Here is a 25,237-nt window from a genome sequence, read left to right on the forward strand (position 1 = left end):
TTTTACCTCTCTCTCTCTCTCTCTCTCTCTCTCTCTCTCTCTCTCTCTCTCTCTCTCTCTCTCTCTCTCTCTCTCTCTCTCTCCAGTGTTCCCGGGGTTTGTCTTAGGTGAACCCCGCACCAAGTCTCAAGGTTCCCCTCCTCCTCCACCACCTAAGGTGATCCCCTTATCTACTCCAGGTGGCTGCCACCTGAATATTTCAGCTGGCTTGCCAATTGATCTCGAACCAGAGGGTCGACGTCCCCATCAGAATGACTGGCATTCCCACCCTTATAGATATCGTCTTTTGCCATCCACACACACACACACACACACACACACACACACACACAATGTATATTACTATATGGACTCCTCTACACCCCCCCCCCCCCATGTACATTGATGTTAACGACCCTAATTCTTCGAGCGTAGTGCGAGGCGTCGTGGTTCATCACTCAGTGGATGACGCACTTCGGTGTTCGTGTTATATTCGCTCTCGTGTTGTACGTTGTTATCACTAAATTGCCTCTCCGCCTGACAGCTTCTTCATCATTCCTAACCATCGTTAGGCCGCCCCGTGAATTGATATCTTTATGCTTCTAAAACGTAGCCCCACGAGTGTGAAGCTCCCTTACCACACACACACAAACACACACATGGAAGAGAGAAGAGTAAGGGGTCACTTGGGCAGGGCCTTCAAGTTTCTAAGCCAGTTTGATGATACAGAATGTAACAATTTCCACGAGAGTGGCCAGGAGGGAATATTCAGAGGCCATTACGTGAAGGTAAGCGAGAAATATGTCACAAAGGATAAGAGTCGTGTACGAAATGAGTGAACTGATGAGACAGTGGATGTAGACAGCAGACAAAAGGCTAAAAATGGTTGTGTTTGATAGAGCATGTTATGGAGACCTTCCCCCTTCGTGTAGTACAAATACGTAATTGCAAGTCTTTCTTGCTCTTTCGTCATTTTGGAATTACCCAGAGCACGTAAATCCCTCTGTTTTAAGTAATTACTTTAATATTCAACTTGAGATTCTTGTTTTTTTATAAAATCCCTGGTGTCTGGCTTTCTCAGTCACCATTTTATATGATATTCGCCATTCCAAAAACATATTGATAAAGAGTTATATAATTCATGATAACTGGGGGATAATTGTATGTATTGATAATTTCGGCTTTTTTGCCGCAAAATCCATTAGCAAAATCAACATTGTTGATGGAATATTCATTGTTCCGTGTATAGGAATCATGAATTTAATACCATAGGGTTAATAGTTTTGCTATTAGTTAACTGATCAGCCTCTCGCATTAATATTCCATTTTCCGGTAAATTCTTTTGAGTTTAATGTACATATCGTCTTGATACTCGTTTGACCATGGTAGTTGATTGTCTTTTAAGTCCAGTTAAACAAAGTTGATAATCTTTTAAGTCCAGTTAAACAAAGTTGATAATCTTTTAAGTCCAGTTAAACAAACCCAGTTATCGTAGTTTCCATGTTTTGCTGCACTGTACGGAAACTTTGATTAATGGCGTTTACTCTCTGAATTTACATTTAGATAGACCACATACGTATATCCCCATGAGATGTGAGGGCGAGGCAAGGTGTGTAACGAGGCGCTGGTGTCTGGTATAGGACTTGTGGAGTGTGGTTTTACGAACCTTCGCCGACGAAATGATATGGGGGTCATCAGCAGGGCGTCAGACATTCATGTTGGAGTGAGGGGCGACACCCCTGTACATTGTTGATGATGATAATGATGATTGATCTTAAGTAGTCTAGTCCTTCCTCTTGGTCGTGGGGGCTCCAGTCGTCTCCGTCCGTCATTATTGATCAGTTGGCAGTTTGTTGATCTGGGATGTTTGTCGTAAGGCTAGGGCCATGCGTGGTAATGAGCACACGGGTTTGGGTTTATTGAACGCGCAAGGACGAGGCAATGTACTAGAATGAATAACCAGTCGACAAACGAATTAAAACGCTTCGGTTCCTTGAAATTGAACGCGTATACTGGGCAGTCTGCAGTCGTGACAGTCGCCTAAACCAATTCAGAAGTAAAAGCAAGGTAATTGCTCGTAACACACACAAAAAACAGCTCCAGTCAGTCTTTAACTGAACAGTTATAGAAGATTTCACGAAAATGCAACACTTACACTTAACACTTGTCACCAGTGTGGCAGGTCATCTTGTAGGTCAGGTCAGACTGGAGGTAGTCATGCGATGACCTGTTCCGCCAAGGTCATATGATTGGGCTTTTGACTCGTGTTCCCCGACAGGCCACTCCACCTCGCAAGGTCACCGGTAATTTGTGGGGTCCCTTTAATTTTCGGGTCCCTCGTCGTCCATAACGTATGTTGGAATTTCTTAGTAACCTCAGATCGACCCTCTGGTGACGTGAGACAACGCGTGTGTGTGTGTGTGTGTGTTTGTGTGTGTGTGTGTGTTGGTCGTCTGCTTGTGTCATGAGTGCTTTTATTCTATGTAACATATGAATAGATTTTACATTGTTATGAGGATATTTTTTTCTTTTTTTTTTTTTGGTTTTTTAGGTTATTGTCTTTTTTCCCTGTGATGTGCGGATTATGATTTAATGAAGGGCAAAGCACTTTAATCCCATGTTCTGTAATCGCATTACCATCATAACCAACGCGCCTGCGGGGTTTTATCGTTGTTTCATACGAAATTATTTTCAAAACATACATCTCGTTTTCCTTTTCTCTCTTGGAAATGTCAGGGTTTAGAATGAGAAAGAAATTCCTTCTGAGTGCAAATAAATATTCCAATTTGGTATATGAAAAAATTTGTTTCTTTTAAACTGTCTCTTTTTAATTAAAGTCTTAATCGGTGAATGCCTTTTGTACGTCTTTTATTTAGCGTTTCGTTGCGACTCTGTCTCAGTAGTCGGATGTGTCTGCGAACGAACGACTGAAGTTTGCATTCCCATCATCGGTCATCGGGTTTCAGATACTCACATCCACACTGTAGCTGTGATTTACTATACACCGAGACCAGAGTCCACCATCCTCAGTACAACCCACAACAGAGAAATTCGTTGTCTTCTCCTGATTGGTTTATTTGCTCTCAGGACGTTGCTCCCTGTATACCACATTGCTCCAATGTGTTCCTTCCTATACACTCATTTCATTCTTCTCAATGTTCAGGCCATACCGCCTCAAAGTCTCCTTCACTTCATCCTTGCATGTCCTTCCCAGTCGTCCCCTCCACTTCCAAATGTACATCCTCGTTTTCAGTCTTTCCTCACTCATCCTCTCCATTCGTCCAAACCATTTCAGCACATCCTGATTAGCTCTTTATTTTTCAGTCAGATTGCGCTAACACAACTCTGTCTCTCATACATCATTCCTTACACGATCCATCCGTTTCACAACATATATAGTCTTCAGGCATTTCATATCCAGCCCATCCACCCTCTTCAGTTCACTTGCATCCATGCAGACCGTCGGTCATCCAGTGAATTCTTCTGCCACTTACTTGTCAGTGCATTCATTACTTTTCTGTGATAACGATAATGATGATAATTATAGTATGTAGTGACTCGCATGTCACTGCGACATAGATAGAATTTACTATATTTAGGTGATGATTTTCGTCGTATATCAACTGAGGGATATATTTCTCTCTTGTGTCTCCCCTGATGTTGTGATTATTACACGAAAGTGCACTTGGGAACTTATATAGTGTTTCATTTCCCCGTGGACTCCTAGGAATATATATATATATATATATATATATATATATATATATATATATATATATATATATATATATCAGCCCACGACACACTTGTGCAATAAATGACTATCCCCATTGAGAACTTATGCTCTGGATTCACTGTATGAAACTGTATTTCTGTAGTGGATCCCAGCGAACTGGATTTGTATGAAATATTCTGTGAACGGCCTGCGTGTCCCCCGGCTCTTTCATGGGTGAGCGGGGATCCCGCAGGACGTCTGATCATAATCCAATTAGTTTCCTAAGAGGATAATAACCTCGGGAAAACCAAGTTCCCCCCCCCCCCCCCCGAATTTAATGAATACTCATGGTGAAAATGAGCGCCATTTTTTGGAATTGTTGCCCAACGCATAATATTCTGGTGTTGTGGGCGGGACGGTGGCTCAGGCCCTTAGCCCGCCCTGCTGGGATGGGTGTGGTAGTGACGGTCCGCTTTTCATCTTAACTAAATTATTAGTTTCGATTAAGCAAAATCGTGAAGGTTAGGCGGGTTTTTTTGGATGAGGAAGGTTGGGTTGGACGGGTGGTTGCTGGGCGTACCCGTTTTCTGTGAGGGGGGTTGTGTTTCTGTGTGCGAGAGTGGTGTGTGGGTTGTAGCGTTTGGTACTGGCTAGCCGTTCCCCCTCTGATCTCGGCCAGCGAGTCGCTTTTGCGTGGTTCATCAAGTGGGTGGATGTGTGACTCTGTGCCTTCAGCATCTCCGGGATGATGGAGTGTGCTTTGCTCACCCCACACACACACACACACACACACACACACACTGGTAAGGCCCTCGACGTCAGCAGGACTGCTTTAACGCACTCTCAACACACCCTCCACGCGAGATAACCTCGTAATGATGTAGACTTTATATACACCCACTTACGACGCGCGCTTACCAAGAGACATACGCCGCATTTACTCCTCCTCCGTAGTTATACTCACTCGAAGCATGCACTTCGTGCAGCCGCCCCTCTCAGACAGATCGTGAGAGCTTCCTCACACGAAGGGCAGTTCACCTCCCGCACACCACCTCCGTCAGGTCCTGATCATATCCCCGACATCCACAACACCACTGAAGACGCCCAGTCGAACTGGACGCTATAACGCGAGTGTCTCCAGTACCAAGTGCACTCCGAACGTCTGATGATGTCGCGCACACACACACACACACACACACACACACACACACACACACACACACACAACACACAGAACACAGTCAAGTGATTGTTTTTTGAGCGATTGATGAAAGTATTTCGCTGGCGTGATGATTCTCTCTCTCTCTCTCTCTCTCTCTCTCTCTCTCTCTCTCTCTCTCTCTCTCTCTCTCTCTCTCTCTCTCAAGTCCCCAGGTAGCCCCAGGAGGAGGCGGCGGGAGGCGGTCGTCCTCTCCAGGAGGACTGGGAGGAGGATCATCCTGTCATCCCTCCAGTGTCCTGGTGGTTGATGGTGGGTCAGCTGGAGGAAGGGAGGGGAGGTAGGAGGGGCTCCAGGAGACCCTCCATCGGGGTGTGTCGGTGGGTCAGTGAGGCGTCAGCTGATGGAGTTAGTGGGCCGGGGAAGGCACGGATGACGTGTGTGGCATGGGTCGGGGTGTGACGGATGAGGAGGTCATGGAAGACGGATGATGGGAATGGGAGGTCGGGGGTTGGTTGGTTATGACGAATGTGGCGGCGGGAGAAGATACGACGGCGATGAAAACGGAGAACCTGCCTCGGGTGACGTCGTCGTCGAAGGATGTAGAAAACGAGAGGAGGAAGCGGATATAGAAAACGGGGAGTGTGAGCCGTGCAGACGGCAGGAGACGAAGGAGTTTGGTAAGAAGCCTTAAAGACGTAAGAGTCGTAAGGGAGCACATACCTCACGTCGCTGGTGATCATCGCCCTTAGTCCCCGACCTCACAAGAGCGAGAGCTAATTTCGCCGCTCAAGAAAGTCTCGCAACATAGGCTCTGAGTGGCACTTGATGCCTCGTCACCCAGGCTTCGAGTGGCACTTGGGGCGCCTCGTTCGCCGGATAATCTCCCGGGGAGAGAGGTAGTCTCTGTGGGTGCTCTTCAGAGTCATACCCCGTAGGGGGTAGTTCACACACACACACACACACACACACACACACACACACACACACACACACAGCTCTTCAGAAGGGCTTAGAAGTAGTCGTCGAGGGTCGTCGTAGGTCTTTTCGCACTGCCTCTCCCTCCCAGGTTGTAGTTGTAGAGGGTAGAGTGCGTGGGAGGGCCGGAGGACATTACATGGGAGAGCAGGGTCACCGATGTCATGTGACGAGGGTAAATGCCTGCAGGACAGTAATAGTATCCTACATTCCAGACATATATAGCTGGAGGCAGGTTAGTTAGAGCAGAAGGCTCCTCCCCACCCAACACCACTGCTGGAGGAAGGTTAGTTAGAGCAGAAGGCTCCTCCCCACCCAACACTACTGCTGGAGGAAGGATAGTAAACTGGAAGGCTCCTCCCCACCCAACACTATTGCTGGAGGCAGGATAGTAAAGTAGAAGGCTCCTCTCCAACCAACACCGTAGATAGAGACAGGATAGTTAGAACACAAGGCTCCTCCTCTCCCACCACTATAGATGGAGGCAGGATTGTAAAACGGAAGGCCCCTCCCCACCCAACACCATAGCTGGAGGCAGGATAGTAAAGTAGAAGGTTACTCCCCTCGCATCTCATTAGTATTAGTAGTTTTCGTATCAAGACAAAAGAAAAGAAAATGGCTGTAGATTCATTAGTTAATAGAAAAACGAAGTCCTTTTGAGAATTACTATTTAGATTCAAGTAGCCATTCAAAAAAAAGCATGGATATTAGAAATCACCCGTTGTGAATCCTCATTTCCAGAAGACTTAAGGCTGTACGGGTGGGTTTGGGTGGGTATGTGGGCTGTGGAAGAGGGTGGGCGGTGTGGGTAATGGGTGGGTCTTTGAGGCTGGAGGCAGACAGACTGGGGCTGTGTGTGTGTGTGTGTGTGTGTGTGTGTGTGGAGGACCAGCCGTGGAATTCTTTTGCTCATCTGGTGATTTCGGGCCGTAATTACCGGAGGCGCCGGTTAACGCTGAGAATTGCACCATTCGCCTCAACGTTTTCCAGGGAGTTTTCGGAATCCGTGGGTCCAATTAAGGCGAGTGTGCACTGCGGCTGATTGGGAGTCCGGTTACTGCGATCCCTCTACACTGGGAGAACCAGTCTGATTGGTTATTAGAGGTCATCGTCGTTGATGAAGGAGGAGAGAGAGAGAGAGAGAGAGAGAGAGAGAGAGAGAGAGAGAGAGAGAGAGAGAGAGAGAGAGAACAACTCCATCCCCTCCTGGTGGTCGTGAGGCTGGGGTTGACCCTCACTGACCCGGCCCACGATGTTTGACGAGGTTAACTACCTGGTCAGGTGATTTCCTCCCAGTTAGACGAACGAGGTCAGCATAGGTCAAGGTGGCTTCCCAGCATGATGGATATTGAGTATATACAGAGTACGAAGCTGTTGAAAGGAATTTCTCGTACCTGTACGAACGCATTGTCTTCTCTGGACGTATGTGGTGGACTGTTGTTTCTTCGTCAGAATGTCTATAACATTCTGTCTGTTGTAACATATCTGTATAACATTCTGTCTGTTGTAACACATCTGTATAACATTCTGTCCGTTGTAACATATCTGGTCCTGATCGTAGACTTGTGTGTGTGTGTGTGTATTTGTGTTGGGGTGTGGAGAGGTTCACTTTGCTTCGTTCCTGGACTGTGCACAGCGCTTTCCAGAACTCCTGGACTCCTCAGCGTATATCCTGGACGGTGAGAACTGCTCACTTCGTCCCTGGACCACCACCCTATGTCTCGCTGGGTGACCCACAATCGTTCCAGCCGTGTCGCCTTCAGCAGTCTTGGACAGAATCATTATAACCTTACTGTGTTAAGACGTGCCACATACCCACCTTTCCAGTTTAGATCAATGAACTGGAAGTCCAGTTGGTCAAGAATATGACGGATGATGAAACTGGAACTTAAATAGACGCTGGAAATGTTCGAGGCATATTTTTTTTTGTTGTTGTTATTTTGTGGAGTTTGTTTGCCGTGAAGGCCCTGGTCTTCGAGACCAATGTAAAGAGAAACTCGGGTTGTGCTTAGGCATTCGAGTTGCGTACATGTTTTTTTAAAGTCGGACGGGCGACCTCCGTAGTGTGCGGCGTATACGCCCCAGCAAGTGGGACAATAGAATACGTGATGCGTAGCCTATAAACCCTATTATACGGGACAGTAGATTATGTGATACGTGGCCTGTGAACTCCTTTATAAGGGACAGCAGAGTGCTGGAATATAAGGTTCGTTGAGGAAGTAAAGTGCGTTGTGCCTGGCTTAACGTAGATGCTCAGTGGGACGGTAGAGTGCGCAGTCTGTGGCGTATAAGCCTCGTTCAATGAGGCAGTAGGGTGCGTATTGGATTCCCCTCCCCTCCCCCCCCTGCCCCCGCTCCCCTCCCACCAGCTTGATAGATGGCAGCCATTAAGAGGGACATGGAACGGTGTGTGTGTGTGACATTATTGATGATAGACAAGAGGTTCGCTTCGCCTTTAATGACCTACCGATGTACTGCGTCCGCTTGGGGTCACACTCTGAGGGGCAAGGAGGGCGAGGGGAAGGCTCTAGGGGCAAGAAGGGTGGAAGGAGAAGGTTTAGAGGAGAGAGAGAGAGAGAGAGAGAGAGAGAGAGAGAGAGAGAGAGAGAGAGAGAGAACGGGAAAGCATAGGTCAACATCTTCAGTGATACATCAAAGTCTTTTGCCTCCTGGGAACGAGAGGATGTGGGTGAGAGATGTCTTAATTATCTGATATGTAAATAAGATAGCAAGTGGACGGTAAGAATAATGTCAAGAGACTTGATCATAACGCCCATACGAGTCCAGACGCTACCAGTAAACAGAGTCTCTCACCGTCTTGGGTTTCTGTAGGGTTTACCCCGCCATTCCCGCCCCTAGATGTGGAACCCTCGACCCGCGGCGTGTTGAAGGTCAGGTCCTTACGTGTAGTGAAGATATTGTTTAAGACGCCAGACTATATCCGACGGACTTGTAGATCCGTCTCGTATGCTACTGGCGTCTCCTAAGGGGCCAGTCTGACATGGAATATGAAAGCGTACAGTAATGGTTTTCTAAATTGACGCGCGTGGTTGAAGACAGTCCTGGATGACGTGTTTATTTTTCCCCGTTTTCTGTGAGAGAGTTGAGAGGTGTCAACTTATCACTATGAAAGTTAAATGACTTATGGCTCATGTCCCTCAAAGGATATTTTGTATAAGATGGAGGTGATATTTCTATGCCCTTCCAGGAATATGCAGATTAGATGGAGCCGGTATTCAAATGCACGAGCAGAAGTAAAAAGTAAGAGGCAAGGTCTAATTCAGGAGCAAGAAGATTAATGGACACATTGACTAACTCCCGTACGCCCGGCAGTGCAGCCGTGTTCATGCCTGCGTGCGCCCGGCAGTACAGCTCCTCGGAATATACCATTACCCTTGGGGTCCCCGAGATTTATGTGTCCTGTAAGGCGATTTTCGCGCTTAGACTCGCCGGGAACATGACATGGATGGCTGGGGAAATTTGTGTTTTAAGTTAGTGTTTTTCTTTTTTTTTGTGTGCCGCGGGCCGGGCTGGGGAGGTTGTGTTCACTCCCAGGTTTGTGGTAGGGGAGCTGGGGAGGAACAGTAGATGGCAGGGGTATGTTGCGGGGAGTTAAGTGACCTTACAAGATGTGTCATTCTCCTAAACGGAAACACACTCGACCCCGAAACACACAAGAAAAATACAACACCTCAAACACAAGGACGTGTGTTGCTTCCAAAGACGCCACACAAACGGGACGAACACCCATCGTAAAAAAAAAACACACACTAGAACACAAGCAGAACGAGAGAACAAGAACACTTGCAAGAAATACCAGGAAAGAACACCTTCCCCCACACCAATATTTCTCCCCCTGTAACACCTACAGACCCAGAATAGTGAAGAACCAGACGAGCCAGTATTCCCTCAACACAAGAAGTCTACCAGGATAGCAGGTTAGGTCGACTGTTCATAGAGAATATTGAGGTGATCGCCTTACTCATCAGGGTCAGAAGAGGTTGGGAGATTAAGAAGCCATATCTCATCCACAGGCCATAATTCATAATTCAATCCTTTAAGAATGATTATGATAATTACCCTGCCCCCTCCCTCCCTCCCTCGATATTGGAAACCTGCTTTCAATCTGGTTCGGAAGTTTACGGAGCCAGGGTCAAAGGTCACGTGCTCTGAGGGTCAAAGGTCACGTGCTCTGGGGTGAGTGAGTTAGGTTGTTTAAGGGTCTTGTTTGCTTGTCTGGTTCGCTGTTGACCAAGACGATATGGTTTAGGTACTGTTGCTGTTGGAGTTTAAGTGGTGGTGGTGGTGTTGTTGTAGATGGTTGAGCTGATGTGGTTCAGGGTGTTGATGGTGGTGGTGGTGGTAATGTTGGAGATGGTGTTGGGGATGGTTGTAGCTGGTGCAGGTTCTGGGTGATGGAGGCTTCAGACCTCTTACTGGTGATGGAGGGTGTAGTGTTGGAGATAGTGTTGATCGTTGGCGACGTGTGCTGTGGTGATGTCGTAAGATATGTTCTCCAACAAAAACCCACACATGTTATCAGAGTCAGTTGATTACAGGACTAATACAGGCAGATGATGATCTGTACCCGGGTGGTGTACACACACACACACACACACACAGGCCAGCGACACCTCATAACCCGTGCACGTTAGCCACTGTGGCGGCCGTTTTGCTTTTAGGTGATGTTGTAAACTTGAGAAATGTTCCCTCGGCTTCCTTGAAGGTGGTCCTTCCTTCCAGCAGCTCCTCACGTCTTTCCCTTCATACCTGTTTTCTTCCACCTTTTCCCTCCTTCCCTCTACATATTTTCTTCCCATGTTTATCTTCCGTTTTTATTTGGATATTCGAGACAGTTTTTATTTAAGTATTCGTGACAGTCTTTATTTAAATATTCGTGCCAGTCTTTATCTAAATATTCGTGCCAGTCTTTATCTAAATATTCGTGCCAGTTTGTATTCTTTCCGTATCAAACCAGGTTGTTTTTATAAGCCTTCCGTGTTCTTGATATCATCTGAGAGTTGTTCACTCTATTCATGTTATATTCTGAGTGTTATATTTGTGTTCTTCATCATGGGTTTTTCCTCGTATCGTAATGTATCAATCCTTGTCATTCATTGTCCCTTTATCAAGATGATTTGTTCATATCACATATTCATTGCTCGTTTCTTGTTGTGGTTTTAATTTTCTTCGTTGCATTTATTGTCTTTAAGATTAAAAATCAGTCACATTTGCCCTTGAACTTTTCGTTTGTCAGTTCAACTTTATTTGCTATTTCTCATTATCTGTTGTTCGTATCAAAACGAGAAAAATAGAACATCCACATTTTCCAATATAGTTTTTTTTTTCGGTTTTGAAATTAATGTTTATCATATCCATAATATTTCGTGTCTCGATGCTCTTCTCTGTGTTCATTATACTTTCCCGTATACTTTTATGTAAGTCTCCTTGATAATGTTTCTTAATGTTTCGTTGGTTGATGCTGTTGTTAAAATGTCATCAAAAATTCCCTTAATGTTTCGTCTTTGCTGATGCGCTACTAATACATAATTCTCTTTCTCTTTTCTTCCTCTCCCTCCCTCCCTCCTCCTCCGCCGTTGCTCCCTCCTCCTCCTCCTCCTCGTCCTCCGCCGCCGCTGCTCCTCCTCCTCCTCCTCCTCGTCCTCCGCCGCCGCTGCTCCCTCCTCCTCCTCCTCCTCGTCCTCCGCCGCCGCTGCTCCCTCCTCCTCCTCCTCCTGCCCACCGCGCCTGGGGGTCGCCCGACCCGACGCGTCGTCTTGACCACCGTCACAGGGGGTGAGTGGAGGTAATGGCCGGCGCTCCAGCCTGGACCCCTTCGCCAACAACAACAACACCCATGACGTGAGTACCACAACCACAACCTCACCAGTGTCCACTTGATGTTACGTGCAGATGTATTCGCTTGGTTGTAACGTTCAGACCTCCACTTGCTGTAACGTGCAGATGTCCACTTGCTGTAACGTACAGATGTCCACTTACTGTAACGTACAGATGTTCACTTGCTGTAACGTTCAGACCTCCCCTTGCTGTAACGTTCAGACCTCCACTTGCTGTAACGTGCAGACCTCCACTTGCTGTAACGTTCAGTTGTCCACTTACTGTAATATGCAGATGTCCACTTGCCATAACCTAGAGAAGTTCCACTCTGGTAACGACCCGTTACCTCTGTATAACGTACAGGTGTCCACTTGTTGTGACACAGGGAGCTCAAGTGGATGATGTACGTAGATGTACTCCCTTGGTGTTCTGTACCACATGATGAATCACCCTCTCTACACTGACCTATATGGACGTGGTTCCCTACTGCACTCCAGTGATGTCATCAGTATCACAGTTATTCCCATACATGAACTAATTATCACCCCCTCCCTCCCCCTACACACCCCATCCTCCCCTTCCCGTAGTGGACCATGCTTTACCCATATGTACCAATTTTGTAACAGCTTCAAGGTTTGCATGATCTCCATGAAGGATATTGTCGTTGATGTGAATGCTGCTCCTTCTCCTGTATAAAATTTGTATATATGTATATAGATGTGTGTGTGTGTGTGTGTGTGTGTGTGTGTGTGTGTGTGTGTGTGTGTGTGTGTAAGAGAGTGGATGGATCTTTCTTCGTCTGTTTCCTGGCGCTACCTTGCTGACGCAGGACACGGAAGTGATATATATATATATATATATATATATATATATATATATATATATATATATATATATATATATATATATATATAATGTTTAATAGGTTGAAAGTAATGAGTGAGATTATTATCAAACATGTTTTTCTGTAAAGTATTAATATGGTTATTTCGACGAATGTTGATGTGCTTTACCTGAGTGCTTACTGACTGAATGTTTTAGTGTTTTTCTGTATATAGGTTGTAAAGTAAACGATGCTTGTTACCTGCTCCCCCAACAACTGTAACAATCATTACAGCTGCAACACATGCAGAAGGTCAAAGATCGACCTCTCGTCTCTAAGGATGTAAGTTCATGTTCCATTCCTCGTTTACCCTCACCGTTTGGTAGACCTTTATAACGATAGAATCTTCGTTGAACCTGTGTTCCATCTTTATTTTTTCTTACTGCACCTCTCGTTGAACCTCTCGTTGAGCTTTGGTTTTCATCGAAAACCATGATGCACTTCACTGTTAGTTGATCTTAGACCCCTTTTGCTGGACTGCTTTTATTTTTTTTTAACCTTGAAACTTTGCCCGGAGAAACTTTTCTGTGAAGTTCCAAATACTCTTTCCACAAAGTTTTTAGTGTGAAGCTTTTGTTGAACCTTGGCTGTTCTCAGACTGCATTTTGAACCTTCAAACTAAACCTTTTTTGTCTTGACGAATTCAGTATTTTGACTTTTTTTTTTTTTGAAATATCAGACTTCACTGAAGGCTACTTTACTCACAATCTCTCTCTCTCTCTCTCTCTCTCTCTCTCTCTCTCTCTCTCTCTCTCTATATATATATATATATATATATATATATATATATATATATATATATATATATATATATTCGTTGCCTTTCTTTTTCTTCATCCGTTCTTTTGCTGAACTTTTAACTTAACAGAATATTCTTTTCTTCTCTAACTTAACCAGAAGTTAAGGATCAGAACTTTTCATCTTATGAGACCCAGAAGGAGCATGCTGAAGTAAGGCGCCTCTCTTGTGTGCAGTTAATCAACACATTTTAAGATATAATTTTCATAAAGTAAATGTTCTGAAACGTATTCCAAAAAAGAAGTTTTTTCTCATTTGGTATTTCTAAAACCAGCTAAAACGTACAATTATGAAGTATCTACGGATGTTTCAGACAGAAAAAACATAAGATTCTGAAGACTTGATAAGTTAATTTACATAAACTTAAGTTTTTTGATGTATTAACTTCTGAAAGAGATCCCACACAGAACCACACATTGTTGACCTCGTACATACATGCTAAAGTCTCATCGCTATTCGAGGCAGTAGACGGTTGATAGACTTTGTTGCAATAGCTCTCGTAACGCTAGAATGGAAAAAAAACTGTATATTAAACCAGGTTCATGTAACATTCCGGGCTTGAGTTAGAGGGATATTAAGGTAGAACTGCACGTTCACCGGAGTTTTAGTACTTTTTGATGCAAATTTTCTGAGGCTTATTTCATTACAGTTCTAATAAATGCCTTTTTAACATCAATTCAAAAGATGATACGAATTCAAAAGACGATACAGGAAAATATCACATTATTTCCAGGTCCATTACGTAAGGCACTTACGAATTTCTCTTAATGGAATACTGTCATAAATTTCTCTAAAGTGACTCTTTGTACCATCGCACCACTTCCATTTCTGTTATTATGTTGGGTTTCTCTACGTATATTTCTGGTTGGTTTACACTCCTTTGGTTTCTGTAGGACTCTTTAGATGACATACTTATCCTGTGACATACAGATCCTAAACCCTTTTCCAGCAATACACGAACCCAAAATCCTTATCATCTAACGTATCCTAAATCTGTTTTTTTTCTTCTGACGTCTCACATCCTGTCTTGCAACCCCCTCAAGTCCTTATCTTGCAACACAATGCAGAATCCTTCTTATGGTCAATTCATCCTTTTGTCCTTCCCTGCTCACCAGGGCAAATCCTTCATCCTGCTATGACCTCGTTACGATTAACGATTGCTGGTCTGATGATGAAATTACGAGGGTAAGTACCCTGCTTAACCCATCAGCTAGGCGGTACGACTCCTGAGCACGACATTACGACATTGGAGGGCGACGACGACTATACGATCTCTGGTCTCCGACTTGATCCGTTAAAGTCAGGTCAAAGGTCAGCGTACCTTCCCCACCAACAGTCGTACCGTCGTGTTCCGGGATCGTACGGCCGTGCTTAAAGGGGCTGATATAGACGTATTCCTCTCATGGTTTGGTGCCACGATCAAATTACTGTTTGCTTGTTTGACGACATTTTTATTTGTTTTATTTCATCACTCGTGTGTGTGTTTGTGTCCAGCAACTCTCTCTCACTCTGTCGAGAATGTGCACGTTTTATAGATGATTCAGTGTGTTGTTAAAGCATGCATTTTGTATTTTGAGTGATGCTTCTGTTTTTAGTGTACGTTGGTATTGTCTTTAACAAAAACAACTTTGTCTTTACTTGCAGGGAAATGATTTGTAGAAGATGGTAGACCGATTCCATTTTACTACACGCTTTTATTTTCAGTTACAGTAAATAGGTGTTTAGTCTCACCAAGGCTGAGTTAATTACAGTTCCTCCAGATAACTAGGACTTATATTTTGTATGATTAACACGAATGTTAGAAGACTGGAATCCGCAAATCGTAGAGATCAAGGCTTCCAGTCCTGTCGTCAGACCGACCCGCAGGGTGTACAACCTCATTATATTGGGTTCATGTAGCGGATTTGTCTCTCCCAGTCTGATGGAATTCATCGTAGCCAACTTACGATTACAGTGACTCATTCCCATAACTGTTAGCAATGGGTCTCTGCACGTATGTAGTGGTGGTATGTGGTATTGCATGTTGAGCAATTGATCGTTCCATTCTGGTGGGAAGTTTACTGTGTACCCATGTGCATAGTGTGTGATAAATCCCACACATCTGCATCATGTCTCTTGGCATTCCTCCCGCATGAAACTCGTAAAGATGTGTCAGGATTTATGTGTCATTCTCGTGTATTTTCTCCACTTGAGCTTCCCCCCTTGCGTCCCCACCCCCCTCCTCCACAACACGACGTTCTCACCCTAAGCTCGAGGAAAAATGCCAAGAGGGATGGCTCAAGTCCTGGGACTTGTGTGGGTCATTGCTAGTGGTGTGTTACGGAGAGGGAGGGAGGGAGAGGGTTTTACCCTTGTGTTGCCCCGTCTCTTGCCTCTGTATGTATGTACCTTGTCTCTCCCTGTGTACACACACACACACACACACACACACACACACACCTAAGCTAGGTACTTATATTCGACAGTAACACGTGTGAAATAGTGCGTCCAGCTTAACACATGGAGACACAGTAGGAATGATGGGGACGGTAATTTTGAAGACTTTGATATATGTTTGTTTTTTTCCCCTGGTTTAGCTCGAGGAAGATGACCCCGTTAACAGTGGGGACATTTCGTTGCCTGTACTGGCAGAAGACACTCAGGAAAGACTTCCCTGGCGCAAAGAAAAAAAAGAAATTAATGGCAGAACTGTAAACGCTTCTATATGTATATTTGTGTTTAGGTCTAAATTGGCAATGATTATTTATGGACCCCACCGCCAACCCACCCCCTTTGTATTATTCTCTAGTGTCTCTGGTTATCTTGATTTACGATTTACACCCCTTCTTGGTGATTTACAGTCGCCCCCCCCTCCCTCCCTCCCCTTCTAGCATGAGGATTTACACTCCTACTCCTACATTGGCTGGACCATAAAACATTATTTATTGGAGACATCGTGTGTGTGTGTGTGTGTGTGTGTGTGTGTGTGTATGTGTGTGTGTGTATCAGTGAGGAAGGCAAGTCAGCATAACCAGAGTCTTCCTGTCGTGCTCAGGGGTTGTACCGTCGTGCTCAACGGTCTTACGTCGCTATCAAGGGTTGCAACATTATGCTCAAGGGTCATACCGTCGTGCCTGAAAAGGGTAAAGAGGAATAGTTTCTGAGATCTCTCCTTCAGAATCTAATATCGTGTACGGTTGAGGGTTGGCTGTGTGGATTAAGGGGTCGTCAACGCCAGCCCACATCAACCAACCGAAAGATCTTAAAAAAAAAACACCATCTTGAACTGAGTTAACCCTGAGACTACGTACACTCCCACTGTGCCAGACTGTGGGCACCTTTAGAGTTGATAAACGCTTGAGTATTAAATGCAAATTAACCCACTCTGCTGCAAGTAATATGGCTTGAAAAACGGTGTTTGTTTTGACCTTGCTTTTGGTCAAAGACGCCGAGGTAAAGAAGATCAAATCTTGGTGTTGAAAATTACTTGTTGATCTCGCGCTTCATGTGTGGTGACTCCATAGATTTACAGGGTTGGTGCGTAAAGCATGGAAAAGCGTATGTTCCTGCATACGCTCTGTGGGTGGTGGTGGTCGTCGCCCCTGATGGTCGTGCCCTGGAGGCTTTGAAGTCATTTTGTCGTTCATGCACAGTTGCCTGGGATGTGGAGGTACGTGTCGTTTCGCCATGTTGTAACTGCCATTGTGGTTGTGGTGATTCTGTCGTTTGTGTTATGGCTTCTGGTTGTCGTTTAGGTGAAGGTGGCGGCGGATGGCTAGGAGGCTCGTGTCGTTTTGATCGTGTGCATAACTGGTTGTTGGTTAACCCAGCCGTCGGTGGTCTCTTAGTTGTGGTGGTGTTCAGTGGTCGTTTTGGTGGTCGTGTAACTGGTCGTGGAGTGGTTCACGGAGAGTCCTGATGTGATGATGAGTTGGGACGGGTTCTTGAAGTATGAAGTCTTGGACATTACCGATGGCTTGTCCAGCCGCTGGGCCTCGCTGAATGCAAATGACTTCCTCCTTTGAGTTCTATCATAATAAGCTCTCAACCCACCTACCAGTTTTGAATTGATCCTCAGGAAGGCACGACGGGAAAGCTAAACAAGCGACCCTCTTATAAAGCGAGAGTATTTCCCGGATTTAGTGTTAGATGAGTAGCTATGGAGAGGCTCTGAGTACGACGGAGAATTGACCCCATAGACGTTGTTCGTCTTACCGAAGAGGTTAACGTTGTGGCCAGACAGTGTAACGCGGTATATCTACCTTTTAAATACCACGGCGCTCGCTCATTGGTGGACGGTGCTGCCAATCAGCGCGGCGCTACCATGGCAACCGCCCGTGCCCCGCACCACCTCGGGCTGCTCTTGTCAGCGGAAGGACGGAATCCGTTTGAAATCCTATCACAGGGGAGTATTACACTGATGAACATTTCATATTACATGTACATGATATAGTTAATACAGTCCTCAGGTTAGGTAACGTATGGCTCGGGCAAACGTGGCGGAAAAACGGGGTGCGCGTTGGCATCATTGTGATGCGTGTCGCAAACCATTCGCCTTTCCGCGAGATTTCGAAGTGAAGATGTGGAGTCTGAACCCAGTGGAAGCAGACTTACCTATCCGGGAGGAGGATCTGTTCAGCCGAAGATAAGATCCCGTGAAATAGGTTAGCTATGAACGGCAAGGAAATATTCCATAACACCCCCCGAGACCTTTGGCATTTTACCGTGAAAATATTCAGCGCCACAAGGAACACCCGGAATTAAATCAGGGGTTAGTTTTACAGGTTGTGTACAATGATTTCGGTGGAAAGGTCATAGGGTCTTGGGTGCACATGGAAGCTATTCCTTTGATGGCGGAGTCGTAACTGGTTGTCTGGGCTTTATGAGTGACGCGATGAAGACCCCCCCCGCGATCACGGTGGGTATTCGTGGAGAGAGAGAGAGAGAGAGAGAGAGAGAGAGAGAGAGAGAGAGAGAGAGAGAGAGGGGTACTAACTCTGCTCTCCCATTCTCTCATTCTCATCTCGCTCTCCTCGACTGTATACGACCGAATGCCCGTTAATCATCACATATTTCAGCTCACCCCAGTTGCCTCCCATGTATTCGTGTGTCCGTGCGTGTCTACACGAAAACCTCTGTGACATCACGAAAGAATAAAGGGCTAGAGGACTCTCTGTTCATGATGACGAATGTGAAAGATGAGTTTGCAATCCCAGTCGCTTCGCCGCATCATTAGAGGCAAATTAACTCGCGTTTCATCAAACGTGGAATACATTTAGTTGAAGACAGACGGGTTTTTTTCTTTCATCCCCTTCTCAAGGCAATCAATTTATGCTCTCGGTTTATGCACCAGCGGAAGGTCTGTTAACCTACGGCGACCTGCTCCGTGTTGGTGCACCGCAGGCAGGAAGTAGTTTGTGGTGATGGAGGTGGTAATAGAACTTTAGATTGAACTGTTCTTCTCTCGTCAGCTCCCGCAACACAGCGTTCTAAACAAGATAAATGCATAAGTAGAGGAAGATATATATATATATATATATATATATATATATATATATATATATATATATATATATATATATATATATATATATATATATATTCCTATGAGTCCACCGGGAAAATGAAACACGATAATTTCCCAAGTGCACTTTCATGTAATAATCACATCATATATATATATATATATATATATATATATATATATATATATATATATATATATGGAGCTTGGAATAGACATGATCCTGTCTTCTTTAAAATGCTTTATAATAACCTAGGAGGAATGGACGGTCCGTTGCACCGTATGTACACCACGACTCTCCCTCTCACTCCCACAGCGGGAGGGTGACTGAAGTGCACATAGCCAGTTTAAAGATGATTTACGAAGGTCTGGTTCGTGTGTATATATGTTCCGGGGTGGAGGGGGGTGGGACATTATTTTCCGTGCGGCCGTATTTTTGAACTTTTTATTATATTTTCTCCTTCAGGTAAATTATAGGGTGCAAGTATTTCGCTAGTTGTGATTACGCGTCAACAAATGAGAGTCAATAAACCAGAATCCATACCATGCGTCAGACATACACACGAGGAAATGAAAGACAAATGTTGACGCGATTTTTGTTGTTGTTGTTGTTGTTGTTGTTGTTGTTGTTGTATGTAAATGGCTGTCTACTGAAAATTGGAGACACGAATTATATGTAAAGAAAAATGTTGTTTTATGAGTCCATCACTGTTTAGCCACCAGTCGAATTATAATTATAATTATGACTCTAATCTTCACGTGTTTTAGATAATTCTAAGATCCTCAGGTTTGATCTGTTTATATATGGTTCATGTGAAGTCTTTCTTAATAATTGTTTCCCTCCGACTGTTTTCTATGTCAACCTCTTAAATAAAACATTTCCTATGACCTGACGCACGTAGTTAATTCAAATGAGCTCTCGGAAATGACAGTCGCCAACATGGAGTTTTATTTACGTAGTTATGGGAAGTATGTATTTGCGAGAAAAACAGGATATGGTTGCCTACCGCCAGTATGCTTTGAGGGTAAGACTTAAGTCGTAGCCTGTATGTCACTCATCTCCCGACACCATTTAACTCTCTTCTGTTCTCGACCTCTGTGGTCACGGCAGATCACGATCGACCGCTCGACCTTGGAGGAGTACCTTAAGATCGAGAGGGACATCGCAGAGGAGGAGAATACGAGCCTCATCCCCACCTTGGAGATGAAGTCCAACGAACTGGCCAGACTGACCCAGGAGATCAACATCATGGAAAGCAAAGTCCTGGATCTGGAGGAACAGACGTAAGTATACGATTGGTCGTCGTAGGTCGCCGTATTGGAGGACGTGTTAGGTCGTAGCTTGTGGCTCTGATCACCGCTGAGACGTGTAGCAAAATGTAATCACTTGATATAAGAAGAAAAAATATATGAAAACTACTTTTCTTCAGTGGAAATACTCATTTTTCAAGAACCTAAATTTATTTATTAACATAATGTAAGTTTTGTATAGGTAATTATGAGTATTATCACATTTTCTTTGCTTATTAAGTGTCTAATACTACGTACCTTGATTGATTTCCTTGTTGACATACCGTTCTCTTCTAATTCTTGTAAGTTAATACTCTTAAGGTAATATAAACCCCCAAGGTATGTTTCTTAAACTGTTATCTGCCCCTTACATCATGATAAAACTGAATGTCACTGGGCCAGCGCTGCCTTTGGAAAGACAGCAGCGGACTCTGTGGAGACGCGCCAATTCTTTATAGAAAATGGGATACACGAAGAGCCGCTGACCCCAGAGCAGGAGAGGTACCTGGACGCAGCCAACAGGAAGGTAGAGATACCAAGTGTGATGACTGTGTGTGTGTGTGTGTGTGTGTGTACCTACCTGCGTGGTACCGTGAGGCCACCTGTGTTTTGTGTGCCAACCTCGCACAGTAATGGATACTTAAAGACGTGTGTGTAACTTGTTATGAACCTGCCCTCCAGTAGAAATCCTACCTACCTACCTACCTACCTTACCCACATAAGGTTACCGGGACTAAGAATGCTCCTTGGGTAATGACCTTGTGTTAAACTAGTTTAAAACACTGCATTAAACACCCTCTTGAGGTTGCCAGAAGTACTGGAGAAATTGTGTGATAGCATCTTATTTTTAACTTAGCACTGACTAATCATCTCATTTGTAAAACTAAACTATCTAACCGCCTGATTCTAAACATCATCATCTCTCCATGTAATGTCGCGAGGCTCTTGCAGTGATTTTGAGGGGAACGATCGTTTACTAGTCACACATCGGCCTTCACCCTCACTGCACAGGAAAACCCACGTCAGCAGCTGGGTGAGGGGCATTCTAACTCCACCTGGAAATTATTTTGTGATTTTCTCCCTAACATCATTGCATTACCAGCGTTGAGACGAGGGTGTGTTGTCTCTGAACATTATGTTCCAACATGAAAGCCTCTCAATTACTGGATAATAATAGTTTCCTCTGCTTCATTCTAGAAACCAAAAAGATTTTGTCCATTTGGTGTATGAATATATATATATTTTTTTTCTTTAGCCGGAAGACATGATTACACTGTTACATGTTTTGTGCGAAAGCTACAGACAGAGCGTGCCCGAATCATGATAGATACAGAGAGGCCAAATGGAACCGGGATGGAATTTGGAAATCAGTGTGGCGTGTCACTGGTGTTGTAGGCTGACCTGTTGTTGCTTCTGGTATCCACTTAACCACTTCACAGTCGAGGTTAGTTAAAGGTCATGATGCAGTACGTCTGGTAAAGGAGATGAAATCCTCGTCTTGCTTTGTAAACAAGGAACGCCTAGCGAGTGTCACCACAGACCAAAGTGAATATTAATGAGATTTCTGCTGTAATCAGAATATTTTTGCGTCACCCTAGGACTTCCTTGTGATGATGTGCGTGTGTTTGTCATGTGTATTCTGGATGCAGTGAATGAAGACGAAGTAGACGAAACATACAGGATTGCATCTATAGACCCAGAAAAGTTCAAACCAAGAGGGACACAAGTGGACGTTCAGGGAAGAATGGCCGTATGATATACGCGTATACTTCAACAGACATGATGATACATTACGATTTTTACCTTACAAATGTACAACAAATATTTCTGAGACGCGAATGTTGCTCAGAAGGGAGGGGAGTGAACCAGTCATCCCACAGAATGAACCAACGCGAAACGCTGGTTCGAATCTCCTGTGTAACAAGCTATTTGAGGGTAAAATACATTATCTTGAAAGGCAAAAATCTTGAACAGGAATAAGAGTGGAAAAATGATTATTTGATGACGAAACAGCTTCGAGGCTGAACGCCAGTCAGGATTTCAAGGACAGTAAGAAAGCTGAGATTGATATTCATCAAGCAAAGCTGTGCTATTCATGAAAGCTGTAAGCTTCTTGCCTGTCTGCGCTTTAGCTTAAGGCTCCGTATGTCCGCTGAAAATATCGAAGATGTTAAAAAAAAAGTGAATACGAAGAGCTGATGGCATTTTGTATGTTGGGATAACCAGTGATGTATGTAGACCTGAGGGGAATGAAGCCAGTCTTGATGCGTGTCAAAAGTGTTTCCAGTGACCCATTTACGTAGAGTTTGATAACAAATGGTGCGCCAGAAAGGCGACGGTATGATGGCACATTTCACTAGACAAGTTTGCGGTCAATCTGGTTTTAAGAGTAAGGTCTTCGTCGGCTCCACCACGAGGCAGGAAGCCACAAGTGGCGGCCACAAGATAGTGAAGGGTCGATGAGAAAGAAGCAGCAAGAATGTGCCAAGGGAACGGAAGGTGTGTGGAGGGCGTGGGAGGGGGGAACACCTGCTCCGCCGTCGCTTATCAAACTTGGCGTAAATTTGGATCGGTAAACATGACTTGAGAAGAATAGAAATCTCTCTCCCACTCTCTCTCTCTCTCTCTCTCTCTCTCTCTCTCTCTCTCTCTCTCTCTCTCTCTCTCTCTCTCTCTCACATCACTGAAGTAAACGGCTTTCCCTCGCTCTCACACGCACTCACGCCTCCTCTCCCCCTCGCCTTTACTACACTTGCTCAGGGGGAGAGAGAAGAATGACGTGGAGAGGCCGGAATCGGATGAGAGTGAGATCAAGGCGACCCTGATGGAGATGGGCAACTCCTCCGACGACCAGATGACCCAGGAGAAGACACAGTACATAATTGCCCTCAATAAGCAGGTGGCGTAATGCCTCGAGTCTGTGAACACCACCACGACTCGTAAGAGTCTTAGTGCCTGAGGAGGAGATAATTGTATTATAAATTCCTCTTTTTCTTTTTTTCCACTCGCCTATTGTCTCATGTTGCCTTCTAAGTGAGGCACCTTGTGATGTCTTTACTGCTTTATGCATCGTCTTACAATCCAGCGACGGTGTTGTGATGTCTTTACTGCTTTATGCATCGTCTTACAATCCAGCGACGGTGTTGTGATGTCTTTACTGCTTTATGCATCGTCTTACAATCCAGCGACGGTGTTGTGAGGATCGTTGTGTCCAGCTTTACATCATCCAGTTGTATTGGAAAGCTTCATGGTGCTGTGGCTCTGGGAACGTTATGTTAGAAAGGCTTCTAGGTTAGGTCAGTCGCACCCGCTGCTTGGAAAATGTTTTACAAACAAAGTATGAGATAAAAAGGCAGAGAGACAATTCGTTTTATATGTTAATATAACGTCAACGGACCTCATGGCTTCTGGATGATTTTCCCTTAAAACTCACGATGCTGGTCACACCAAGCTTCAGTCAGTGGCCTTCATAACCTCATGAACCCGGCCAAGTCAAGGCCGTGTGGAGTGTTCCTGAAAACTTCAGGCATGAATTGCTGCTTTGGCAGAGTGCCGGGTCATGTGAACCGTCACCTTCGTCACAAAGCCAGCTCGCACCGCTGGTCAACACTGCCCTCCGTTACCCCACAATGGTAGTGTGAGATGTACGAGTCTGGTCGTATACGCTGTGTGCGGCACGGGGCCAGACGACCAGAGCCGCTGGCGTGCGTGAGGAGCGGAGTGTTGATCCCAGCAAGAGCGAGGAGCGAGTTCGTGACTTCACGTAGAAGGAGGAGAAGTAATCCCGAGTTCTCCATTGTTGTATGGATTCCATCTCGCACTCAGGGTCGAAGCTTCCCCAGCCAATATATATATATATATATATATATATATATATATATATATATATATATATATATATATATATATATATATATACATATATATATATATATATATATATATATATATATATATATATATATATATATATATATATATATATATATATAAAAAGCAAACCTCTGCCATGTTCGTTTTATACCCTGTTTGTAAAACATTTTAACTACCACACACACACACACACACACACACACACACACATACATACACACACACACACACACACACACACACATACATACACACATACATACACACACATACATACACATACATACACACACACACACACACACACACACACACACATACATACGTATAGCAGCTGACCCCATATGACCCGTAAGACAGGTCAGGGAAGGGGAGGTCAAGCACCCGTAGATAGCGCTATGGTGCTGACAACTTTGAGCACGTCGGTACGGCCCTTGGACACGATGCTGGGACACGACGATGTCGTACATTCGTAGTGGTGCTCAAAAGTCGTACCTTCGTGATCTGGGAGTTCAGGCCTTTGTATATATATATATATATATATATATATATATATATATATATATATATATATATATATATTTATATAGCTTGTAAGCTTCTCCTGGTTGTATATATCTATCTAGTATATATATTTCGTAAGTCACAGACGTTGTAATCGTCTCAATAGTGCGTCATTCGTTACGACCTCGGACGTATAACGTAATTCGATGTTAACAGTTTCACTTCGATTTTCAAAATTGATATTCTATTCCGTAATTTCAGTAGAGCGTTCTTCTGTGACCCCCCTGGACTTAACACAGCCCTGGGAGACGTATCCGAAGATTAGTTGAAGAAAACGGGGCTCCTGTGTTAAAGCCAGATATCATAGCTGATCCTGCTTGCTTGCTTGTTTGTTTGCTGTGCTAGTTAGACACGTAGGCCGTTTTATATGCTGGTATATTTTTGTTTTCCTCATGCTGTTTACAGTGTAGTTTACCTTAAGGACATTAATTGCATCTGTAGAGAAATACGTCATTGAGAACTGCTGAGCACAAGGTACAGACGAGAAAATTTGCGTAAAGATCTTAGAAATAACTTCCCATTGCCTGCCAACCCGCTTTTTTCCCCCTGTAATGGCTGAAGACTTTGCGATGGACTGTCTTGGTTCCATTTCCGCCAGGCTTAGAACCGAACTTAATCGACCAGTACTTAGATAACTTGGGGTCATTAAAGTTATCT

General features: G+C 44.5%; 1 protein-coding gene across 8 annotated transcripts in view; it reads left to right on the forward strand.

Annotated features, from left to right (window-relative positions):
• Positions 1-25,237, forward strand: part of synr (BH3-only protein sayonara) — an 86,713-nt gene that overhangs the window by 27,608 nt on the left and 33,868 nt on the right. For 5 of the 8 annotated variants that reach the window (XM_071659191.1, XM_071659196.1, XM_071659197.1 and 2 more), the window contains 4 exons: positions 11,625-11,693; positions 12,787-12,834; positions 19,965-20,137; positions 22,904-23,042. In XM_071659191.1, the coding sequence (XP_071515292.1) occupies positions 11,625-11,693; positions 12,787-12,834; positions 19,965-20,137; positions 22,904-23,042 (429 nt within the window). Of the gene's footprint in view, positions 1-11,624; positions 11,694-12,786; positions 12,835-19,964; positions 20,138-20,545; positions 20,670-22,903; positions 23,043-25,237 lie in introns of all 8 variants that reach the window. The other 3 variants (XM_071659194.1, XM_071659199.1, XM_071659192.1) reach the window with 2 other exon arrangements.

Source organism: Panulirus ornatus, chromosome 67 (genome assembly GCF_036320965.1).
Source record: "Panulirus ornatus isolate Po-2019 chromosome 67, ASM3632096v1, whole genome shotgun sequence".
Classification (NCBI taxonomy): Eukaryota; Metazoa; Arthropoda; class Malacostraca; order Decapoda; family Palinuridae; genus Panulirus; species Panulirus ornatus.